This window comes from Pyrgilauda ruficollis, unplaced genomic scaffold, assembly GCF_017590135.1.
Source record: "Pyrgilauda ruficollis isolate IOZ18807 unplaced genomic scaffold, ASM1759013v1 scaffold31, whole genome shotgun sequence".
NCBI classification, from domain to species: domain Eukaryota; kingdom Metazoa; phylum Chordata; class Aves; order Passeriformes; family Passeridae; genus Pyrgilauda; species Pyrgilauda ruficollis.
Genome location: NW_024524489.1, coordinates 4,079,974 through 4,091,070, shown reverse-complemented (window position 1 = coordinate 4,091,070; position 11,097 = coordinate 4,079,974). Strand labels below are relative to the sequence as shown.

At 43.5% G+C, this 11,097-nt stretch overlaps 1 protein-coding gene across 2 annotated transcripts; it reads left to right on the top strand.

Moving 5' to 3' along the window:
* Positions 1 to 452: 452 nt before the first annotated feature.
* CFAP36 (cilia and flagella associated protein 36) lies at positions 453 to 10,562 on the top strand. 2 transcript variants are annotated; one of them, XR_005955689.1, is made up of 11 exons: positions 478 to 599; positions 4,125 to 4,189; positions 5,058 to 5,159; positions 5,561 to 5,675; positions 6,608 to 6,695; positions 7,335 to 7,386; positions 8,251 to 8,377; positions 8,623 to 8,783; positions 9,201 to 9,353; positions 10,052 to 10,196; positions 10,318 to 10,562. XR_005955689.1 is itself a non-coding variant. In XM_041474189.1 (10 exons), exons 1-10 carry the CDS (start codon positions 485 to 487, stop codon positions 10,136 to 10,138), a joined length of 1,065 nt encoding a protein of 354 aa, XP_041330123.1. In that variant the 5' UTR covers positions 453 to 484; the 3' UTR covers positions 10,139 to 10,562. The 2 variants fall into 2 exon arrangements, 1 of the variants encoding a protein (XP_041330123.1); XM_041474189.1 differs by having other exon boundaries at positions 453 to 599; positions 10,052 to 10,562.
* Positions 10,563 to 11,097: the final 535 nt, after the last annotated feature.

Sequence of the window (11,097 nt, the reverse complement as noted above, 5' to 3'; positions counted from 1 at the left end):
TAAATTTTTAAAGACATTTAAATATATGAGCCCAACCTGGACTGTACTGTGAGAGTGTGAGAGGGTGATGGAGGCGCTGGAGCAGCCGCGGCCCTCCGGAGGGCACAGGGCGGCTTCTCCGGGCCGTGTCCCCCATATCCCGGCTATCCCCAAGCACAGGGAAGCCTGGCTGCACCGCCAGCTCCCGTGCTCCATTTCCCTCAACGCTGGCGACTAACCATCACCGTAGGTGCTAATTTCTTCTCTTTCCATTGTTGTGCAGGACCCTCTCGCCAGGCGGCCGGGGCTGCTGCGGCCGCTGCCAGCCGCCCTCCCCCGGCTCCCGTCACCCCCCCAGCCCCGCTTCCCGCTGCTCCTGCCCCGGCTGCCCCCCTCAGCCCCGCTTCCCGCCGCGCCGCGATTCCCGGGAATGCCGTGAGGGCGGCTCCCGGCCCGCAGGTCCCGCCCCGTGACGCCGGTTGCCATAGCGGCCGCGCCGCTGGCCATGGCGGCCGGGGAGGAGGACGACGTGGAGTGGGTGGTGGACACCATCGCCGGCTTCCTGCGGGGGCCCGCCTGGTCCATCCCCATCCTGGAGTTCATGGAGCACAACTGCGAGGGTGAGCGGGGCCCCGGGCGGGGCGGGGCGGGTGTCCCGAGGCCGCGGCCGGGGCCTGTCCCGGTGCGGGTCCCTGCGGGCCCGGGGCTCTGCCGGCCGCGCTCCCCGCGGGCGCTCCCCGGGAGCCGCCGTGTGCCCCGGGCGAGCCATGTGTCGGGAGGTGCCGTTTGCATCCGTTTGCAGCCATTAGCTCGTCCTGGGATTATGGCGTGAGCTTACGGCTGACACCCGGCGAGCGCTGCACCCCTGCACGGCCTCCAAAGCTCTCCCAGAGCCGGGAGTTTTCCTTAGGAAATTGGTCTGGACAACCGAAAGCGCCATCCGGTCAGTGAGGCAGAGGAGAAGGCCCAAAGTTAAATTCCTGCCATTACGTGAATGTTGTCAGTTAAGAGGTGAAAACCCCTGAGTTTTAGTACCTCGCAAAGATGCTAGTCAGCGCTGTCAGTGGTGTGGGTGATCCTGTGTGTGAGTTCGGCTCGGAAACAACTCCAGTTCCAACTTCCATTTCTTCCTTTGCCTTCTTGAGACCATCCATGCATAATCTGGGGAGCAGCCTGGGTGAAGTGGAAGTACAGGCAGAGAGGAGGGGCCGGGATTGCCCTGTAGCCAGGGGAGGCCTGTGCAGGTTTGTATCTGCAGAGGGTGAAGGAGGAAATGGACTTTCTGATGCAGAGATTTGGCTAAATCACTTCTGCTTGCAGAGCAACTTCTGCTGCCAGAAAACACCTGGATCCTTACAGTAGCAAAGTAATGACAATTTGGGCAAGTCTGAAAGCAGTGCCTAAGCCCTTTGGAAAAACAAAGGCAGCTTTTGCTTGTGATTCTTGAAAAAAAAAAAATTGCTTCTCATTTTCTTCCTGAATCGTTTCTTCTCCCCCAAACTTTGCATGAAGCATGATTGTCATGAATCCATACATCTTTCCCTCTTAAAACTGGGAAAAGAGGAAGGGAAAGCTCCTGGAGGGAAAGCTCCTGGAAGGGAAAGCTAGGAAGGGCTAGAGAAACCTAGACTGGAAGGTTTGTCCTGGGAAGTCTGCCTAAACACGGGGTGAGCCAAACATTCTGGTTATCTTGCAAAGGGTCTGGGTTTAGCTATCGAGGGAATTGATTTATCCCTCTCAGGAGCAATGATCCCTTCTCCTTAGGAGGTTGAGGGAATTTACTGACAGTAAGAAGATTTGTGGAACCGCTGTAAATTTCCACCTAGTGTGAGGCAGGCTCGTGATGGTCACTTCCTGCTCTGCTGATTCCACTGCTGGCTTTTACTGACATACTTTGTCAGGACAGAGTCCTTTGCACTCCCAAAATATTTGATCTTTGGGCTGGACAAGCAAACTAGCAACACTCTGATTAACTGAGAATAATTTGTGACTCCTCGAAAATACAGTTTGGATTTTGGTAATAGGTATGTGAGGAATTCATTTTAGAACTGTAGTTACTTCGGCCAAGTCCTTGCACTTCAACTTGTAAACTTATTGTAATGGTTTTCTGTCTGTTAGTAAGTGTTTGCTTTCTCTCTCTCCCTCTTTCTGGGAACTTGATTCATTTTTTATAGCTTGATTAATTTCCTTTTACATCAAACTGAAATTAAATAGATGGGTGTGTATCGTCCCATTTGAGGGGTCCTAGCCAAGACTCTCAGTTTAACAAGAAGATAATGAGTGTCTCCCAGGACATCTGTGTCCCCTGGCTTGTCTTCATACTGTGGTTCTTCAGATCTTTATTCCTCTTGGGTGACCAAAGACTGTGCCAAAACCTTAAGGAATAATGACTACGTGATTCAGAAGCCCTGACTCAAGAAAATCCAAGCTCTCTGTTCCAAGTACTCCTTAAAGCCACTTAGCTGAGAGGAGATGCTGACTGCAGCTTGCTTTACTTGGCACTGAACCTCATCCCCTTGTGTCCCCAGCCCGGGGACAGAGCACGGGGTGTGCCAGCTTCCCGCTCTGCTCTGCAGGAGGAACATCCCCTTGGCAGTGCCAGGCCAGCTGTCACCGAGGGGTGACATCCCTGTGCTTGGGATCCCCAGGGCAGGAAGGGGGGGGAAACAGGGGACAGAGAAGCCAAGGTGAAAGTTGTGGTCTGCAAGAGCTGGGAGAGATCCCCAGGCAGGAGGAGACAGCAGAGGCTGTCTTCACTCTCCCGAGTTTGGTGATATGGTGGTTGCACAGAACTGATACCTATGAAATCCTTCCCTACCATTTGGATTTAATCCTAGATATTTGTAAGCCTTTTATTTTCATTTCTTCATTAAAAGTTTTGCCTTGTGCAAAGCCCACAAGCAATGTCGGTTTTCCAAAGTACGATTAAAAACCAGATTTTCCTCTGATTTTTGGGGACCCGAAATGTGTCACTGGATTTTTGTCATTGCACTTCTGTGTTAGGAAGTGATGCTGCTTTAGGAAGTGCCACCTCAGCTCACGCTGTGTCCAGGTCTGGAGTGCTGTGGCCTCAGGGCTGTCACAGCTGGGAAGGATGTTGGATGCCTTCAAGAAGTCACTCTGAATTTGTGTGAAGGTTGCACTGGTTCCAGAGGCATCACCCCCATCAGAGATGTCACACGTACACGAAGAATAAATCACACTCGTTCACCAATTTAAGCAGAATTCCCATTCTTCAAATGACTTCAAAGGATGTTCCTGGCAAGTGACTTGTCCAAGTGCCTAATCTTGAAGGGGATTGAGGCTGACTTATTTCTAAGCCTCTGCTTTAATTGCCAGGTTTTACATTACCTCTCTTAGTTGCTGGCATGAAAAAATGTAAATTAACCCCTTCCCCCAACCCTTAGTTTCCAGTTCCTCTTATTTTCTGCTTCTTCCACATATTCTGCAGCATAGAGATCATAAGCTTGGGTAGTTCCAGTCAGGGATTTTAATATGAATTACATGATTAATATGGCCTGTACTATAGGAATGTCCATTTTTCCCAAATCAGGATAGATATAATTAAAATATAACTTAACTGCACCACATTTCCTCTTTGGGTTTATCTGGTTGTGCAGGCAGGGACTCATTTTCCTGCATCACCTTGGCTTCTCACTACATGAATGACATTTAAAAAATTATTTAAGGCATTAATAATTGCATCTTCCATGTAGATACATGGAGAGTGAGAAATTTTCTGCTTGATGTGTCACAGAACAACCTTACACAGAATCATGGGGTAGTTCTTATATTAAAACTTACTTTTTAGTGAATGTATCTGCTGAATCCTCAACTTGCTTACAAGTCTATTATGAAGATACATTTTCCCAATATTAAATTATGCTGCTTAATTACTTTCAATTATCAAAAGCACACCCTTAGCCTGAGTGTGTGGCAAAACACAGACCTTTTATAAATATTTAATAAATTTATAAATTTATTAAAAACATTAATAAATTAATGTTTATAAATTTATAAATGGCCTATCTTTTCATTGATTAAATATATTATCCTCTAAAGGTTAATCTTGCTGTTTAGGGTGTCAGTTAATTTGTGGTGGTTTGTACACTGACTGCAAAATGTTTCTTCTTCCCCCTCCTCAGTTTTTGATGATGAAGAAGAAAGCAAGTTGTCTTACACAGAAATTTATCAGGAGTACCAAGCTCTGGTGAGCATTATTCACTATCTGTGGTAAATTTCTAAGCAAAAGAATTTAAAGTGTTAAATGAGTATTTAGATGAACTTCTGATTGGGTTATTATTGTTATTCAGTATTTTTCCATGTTATTTAGAAATCCTGTGAGTTGCAGTTGTCATGTGCATTTATATGCCTAAAGACCAAGGACATAGAAAAGAAACTGTGACACAGGCATAGCTCTTAGGCTGTTTTACATATTCATCACTAAAATTAATATATCCACTACCTTCGAGATTGTATTTATAAGCTTGATAATGTTATTTTCTGTCAAGTGAAAATGACAACCAGCAGGATGTCTGAGAACACTCACAACTTGTATTCTGTTCACTAATGAGACTGGGAAATCTTTTGAATTATCTTTCAAGTATCAGAAAAAACTACAGGAGATTTTTGGAGCTTAAATACCTATAAAATAGTACATGCAGGTTTCTAACACTTCCTGTAATGAGGCTGGGAAGTACATGGTACTAAAAAGCTTTGACTGAATAAATACAAACCAGCATTTATTTCTGCTCTGACACAGACTGGCAAAAGCCTTTTACTTTCATCAAAAAACCATGAGGAATACTAGCCAGGAGTCTGGGGAAAAGGTGCACAAGTGAGAGTCCTGGAAATTGGAGAAGATACATTAAGGAGTCATCAAATTTAGCAATAAAAATGCTCATTTTGAACAGTTCATGAAAGCAAATAAAGCTTGAAATCAGAATAGTCAGTTATGCTATTGTAGCAATTTTCCTTTGAGTTTATAAACCACATCAGCAGAAAAGAACAATCATGACAAAACCTCCTCTGATTCTCAGGGAAAAACCTTAGAAAGTAAGGCTCATACTTTCTTACAGGTGGAGAGATTACTAGAGGACTACCTTAAAGAAGTTGGAATTAATGAGGAGAAATTTCAAGAAGCTTTTTCTTCTCCTCTTGCAAAGACCCACACCTCCCAGGTATTTGCCTTCATTTAGGAATGTATGGATTTCATTCTTAGCTTGATGATTTCCCTGACACAGCTGGCAGGAGATGAAACTTGGAAAAGTTTTCATGGTGAAACTGTAATTTTCAATTGAACTGCAGCTGTAAACTGACACTGGGAAACCCAATTTTGTGATAATGTTATAATACTGTCAGAATGTTACTGCAGACATGTTACTAAAGACATAACCCACCAAATTATTTTCCTGACCATGAGCTCTTCTTGTATATCTGGAAAAACAGACAGATAGGAGAATGAAATATAATTATTAAAAACATGCTCCCCAGAATTGAAAAATGAAGCTAATTTCAAACAGACAGAGCTGGTTAGGATTTCTGTGGGGGTTTAATTTTGTGCATATCTTTCCTCCCACAGGCCATTCTGCAAACAGTGTTGGCTGCAGAAGATTTTAGACTATTTAAAAAAATGATGGTACAGAAAAATGTTGAAATGCAACTGCAAGCAATTCGAATCATCAAAGAAAGAAATGGTGAGAAGTGGGGAATGTGGGGGCTCTCTGAAGGTTTTTATGTTCTTTTGATGACTCTTTAAGCCATTCATAAATGAGTGTGGAATGCTGGTTCTGCTCCAGTTCAAGTTACAGGAAAACACCCAGCTGGTGATACTGGGACAGGGATTTATTACTTAGTCCTTGGCTTGCACTCTCAGTGACAGCTGTCTGTACTGTAAGGTAACAGATTTTTCAGGTCTGTTTGTCTGAATTTCTCTGTGAAACTTAATTGAGTTTTCTGGTGCAGAATTTTGGTGGCATTTCTGAGTTGAGGCAGTTAGAGCAGTTCCTCAAAAGGAGCAATATCAATAGCTGGGATTCTGCTCCTGCATGGCAAGGATGTTGTAGTGTCTGCTGTGCTTACTGTGCAATTCACACTGAAAAATCCATTCAGGAAGCACAAGTTAAGGCCTTCCTCATGCTCATACATGCATGAGAAAGAAGATGAACAGAAAATAATCCACACCCAACTTTGCTGCTCTGTTGATGCTTCTAAAAGGATTTTTATCCCACTCCTTCCTTCCATGTTTTTCGTTTTACTTTTTACTGTATGAGTGTTTTTCAGAGAATAAATTTTAAATTTCACCTTTCATATAACAGCTAAATTTGGGAGTGGTTCAGGTGGCCATGGCTGGATTGCAGCCTACAGGAAATGCCACACAATGGTCAATGCAGAGCTTGGCTTAACCTTTGATGTCAAAACTTGCATTGCCAGAAATCTTCACCCTTTTCCTAACAGGATTTAGAACGTTTTCCTCTAGGATCTTTGTGGAAACAGTTTACATGACTTTGGTTTTGTGAATGTGATTTTCTTTTGTTTGGGTTTTTTTTAAATTTTCTTTTCTTATCTGCCAACTGAAGCACAAAATCATTTTCCTTAGAGTAAAGCATAAATCTTGGTTTTTTTCCAGGTGTATTGCCTGAGTGTTTGACAGAGGGTTCTGATGTATTCAGTGAAATTGAACAGGAAGAAATGAAAATACTCAGGGAGGTTTTAAGGTAAGAAATCAATCAGTCCCACTTTGTATGTTATTTTAAAATACAGGTCTGGAGGACCTAAGTCTGCCAGCCTTTTCCAGGAAACTGCCTTCATCTTACAGATAACAGGAGTATTCCTGTCAGCATCCAGCCTGAGGGAAAATGGGTGGTGCTGGGCTGTGGGTGTGCTCAGGAATATTGAAGTAGTGAGTGAGAACTGTTGCTGTGATCTGAGATGTGTGAGACCAGTACAGCTTCTGCAGATTCTGCCCCACTCCCAGTTCACAGCCACACAAACAAATAACAGCAGATGAGTCCATCCAGGTGATATTAGATAATGCTCTTTTCCCTCTGGATTCTGGGAATACTTCCCTTCCTGTCTTTAAATTAGCAAATGAAGTAAAGGGATAGGTAAGTCCTGGAAATTCTTAGACAATTATTTTAGCACAAAGGTGGTTGAGGACAGTGAGCTCTTGTGTGTTTATCCCAATTATTTATTTCTATTAAGAATTAAGTCGTGGAAATATTTTAGATACTGACAAATTCACATTACCATGTAATTGCTTTGATAGTCACCAAATATTTAAGCAGTGTTAAATTTCCCTGAAAATCACTACCACTAAATGAGTTTTGAGTATTTACTCTTGTTTATTGTTACAGAAAATCTAAGGAAGAGTATGAAATAGAGCAAGAGAGAAAGAGGACTGAAGAAGTGAGTGTCTTACCTTTGTATGTGAGTTATGGGACTGATTAAGAAATCCCCTGATATTCTGTCCTGCCCAGATCCCTTCCAGGCCGTGTTCCATCAGTGCAGTATCCCACAAGAGGCACATTCCCTGCTCAGCACCTGAACCCTGAAATCCTGCTGATGGGTGTCAACCCTTCAGATCCAGGGAGCAGCTGAATTGCTGATATTGTCAGGATCAAAGAGCCTTCAAAGTGTAAGCTGCTTGGAGATGACAGCACTCATAATCCCACGGGAATTACCTTCAGGATGACTTGATAGACAGTGTAGTTACTGATTAAGTGTTCACAAGACAGAACTAATCACCAGGACCAGAAATCCTCTCCAGGAGACCATCCCTTGGTGTCCATCAGAGTATACCACAGAGAAAGGAAACAGAATGGGAATGGGGACTGTCCAAATTGTGGAATCATGGCAATAAACCTCCCCTTGACAGGGCAAACAGGCAGGTTTTATCCCAATCCCCACAGACCACCAAGAATATCAGTATTCTTGATAAATGAGCCAGATTGCAGAGCCCCCAGTCAAGTTCACCTGGCCAGAGAAGGTGATAGTTAGTGTTCAGTGATATGGTTTTTGTTAAAAGAATGTTTCAACACAAAATAATTTCATATTTTAATGAATGGTGTGGGGTTCTGACATGAATGCCATGGTTGATCAACAGCAATTTCTAGGCAGAAATTCTGAGAGCAGGGCTGGATTGTCTGTAGTGTAAACAATGCAGTTTTAATTGGAATGTTTTTTGGGAGATTCCTTTGTGTGGACAGTTCAGTACCCGAGGTACAGTGCCAGGAAATGTAACACTTGGGTTTATTTGTTTTCTAATTCAAGGCACATGCTAAACTCAAAGCTCCAGATGTTACCCAGCATTTCCCAGGAGATTCAAGAGAAGCTGTAAAAGTTAAGGAATCCACTGAGGGAGCTGAGGATGCTGAAGAAAGTCCAAAATGCCCATTAGGTAATTTTAGGGGGAGTGCAGTGCTGAGTGGACAACATGATGCTGGTTTTAAATGATTCAAGAGTCCACTTTTATCAAGATTTTAAGAACTTGGCTGGGTAAGGCTGTGAGTAAAGTGTATTTGCCCTGCAGGAATGCTTTCCAACATGGGATGCTTCACTATTCCATGATGTTCTGTTCTGATTGATTATTTTTATCTCATGTATTTATTCTTTCTAATTTTTTTTCTGTGTAAAATTACTTAGAGGGATCTCATAAACCTACAAAAGAAGACCCCAAACCAGTACAAAAAGGAACTGAAAACTTACCTCAGCCCTCTTGTACCAAGGGGAAAGAAGACACTAAGAAAAGGTCTGCTGGGAAAGGTTCAGAGAACACAGTGCAAAAAGCTGGGGTGAAAGGACCTGTAAGTTAAAAACAAATTAAAAAAAAAAAGGCAAACATAGAACTAGAATGCAAAAAGAGAGGATTACATGCAGAATATATATTTAAAATAGTAGTATATTTAAATACAGTATTTCTGTTATTGTAATGAAGTGGATTTGGGTTATTTTGGGTTTTTTAAAAAACAAATATGTAAACACTCTTTCATGTTATTCACAGTTTAATTAGCACAAAGTTCAGCTCATGATTTCTGGTTTCAGAGTAGAATTCAGCATTCGATCCTTTGGTAATTTCTTAGGAGACAGCTCTGACTTGAAGCCTCAGCTTGGATTTGCTTTTACTTGGTAATTTTGGAAGCAAATAGGATGTAAATGTGCTTTTCTTGCACAGGACATTGATACAAAAGAATTAATTTCAAAATTTTAATTTTTTCCCCCAGGATTTATCAGAAACTGAAAAGCAGCAGCTGAAGCAACGTGAGGATTACCTAAAGAAAAAACGAGACCTGCTGCTGGCTACGAAGAAAGAGTCAAAAAATAATGCACCAGCACCCAACACTGATCAGAAAGAGGAGGAATCCCCTCCCAAAGAGGTGAAGCACTTTCACATAAACCCACAGGTGCTTTCACTGCAGGTGTCCTCAGTGCTGCCGAAGAGTGGGAATGGGTTAAAAGAACAAGGGGGGAAATATTTCCAAGTCATTGGCTTTGCAGAAGCTTCAGGCTGGAAGTTTCAGTGCTGAAGTTGGCAGTGGTTGGCTTCAGCATCAGCAAAGCCTCCTGGTTAACTTCAGTTTATGGATGGAGAAAATGCCAGTTTGCTCCTAGTCTGTGACCTACTCTTTGGCTCCTCACATCTCAGGGATTTTCTTTTTCTTTTGCAAATGCTTGAAAACTCTCTCAAAATTAAGAGGAAAATACTAGAAGACCTTAAACCCTTCTTAAATTACAAAACAATGTGGTAACTGTTCTGTTTCTAAGCCAAAAATCACTATTCTTCTTTATAGAGCAAGTACTTAAGGGCATGAACTAAAGTCCAAAGACTTTAGTCTTTTCTATTGCCTCAAATACTTTTCAGAGTGCATTTTATTATGCTCAGAAGGTGCTCCAAATCCTGGTGACTGGGGAGCCTTCAGGACAATTGCTCAGCAGGAGCTGAAGCTGTGGTTCCCAAAACACAGATCAGGGCATTGGGAGAGGGCAGGGTGGTGGCAGGAGCCCCATCCACCCCTCTGATCCATGGTGGGGCTGGTGGTTGCTCATTGCAGTTTTGTTTCCACTCTGTTTTTAGGAAATGTCAGAAGAGAAGCAAAGGCTGCTCCAGAAGAGGAAGATGCTTGCAGAAAAGCTAAAAGAAGAAGTAATTAATAAGCGGTAGTTTTAAGAGGCTCATTGCTGACCCCAAGAACAGAAGGATGTTTTAGAATAAATTATCAGTAAGTGAGGGATTTCCAATCTTGCACTGGGATTTATAGAACTTTCAGACAAGCAGCTCAGTACCTGGTAACTCCCTATTGCAAATGCCACTGAAACACACCATGAACACTCGTTTTCCAGAGTGCTGGAAAGTCCCTGACTGTCCCACAGCGAGGCCGTGCCAGCACTGCAGAGCACGGCCCCGCTCCAGCCCTGAGAGCAGAGGCACCGCTGGAGAGCTGGGAAAGGAATTCCTGTGGCAACAGCTCCGAGCTCAACGTTGGAACTTTTTCATGTCAACAGTGCAGAAGGTGGTTCCTTCCATTAGCCCATCATAAACCAATGGCTCTTTTTCAGCTGTGCAGTAATAAAGTCTGGTTTCACAAGGAAGTGCCCTCGACCACCTCATTTGTGAGAAAGCCAATGCACCTTGGGAGTCAAGACATTCACAAATTAACTCCAGGTTACGGTGGTTTACGGGCTTTTGGGGCAGTTTCCCAGGCTCCAGGGCCCAGTTTGCAATAAATGCAACTTTAAATAAAAGGAGTTGCTTTAGTGCAAAGCTGAGACTGTTCCAGCAATTCACTGCCAGAGTAGCAGAAATCTTCTAAAGTCCTTGACTGGTTTGGCTTTCACAGACTCAAAAAGAAGCCAGGAGAGGTCACCATTTGCCCATGGCATGGCCTTACTGAGAGGTGACCCTTGGCCATGACATGCCACAGCTTCTCACAACAAGAGACAAAACCCCACCCCTTCTAGTTTCATGGAATTTTTATTAAAATAGCATTTATAACTGGTACATGTTGGCAGATGTTCCATTTTTTCCCCAAAAGTGGCAGTGGAAGGGCCCTGGCAGGAGAACAAACGTGGCTGCCCACGAGGGCAGACTGGGAACCAGCACCAAGGGGTCACAGCCCAGAA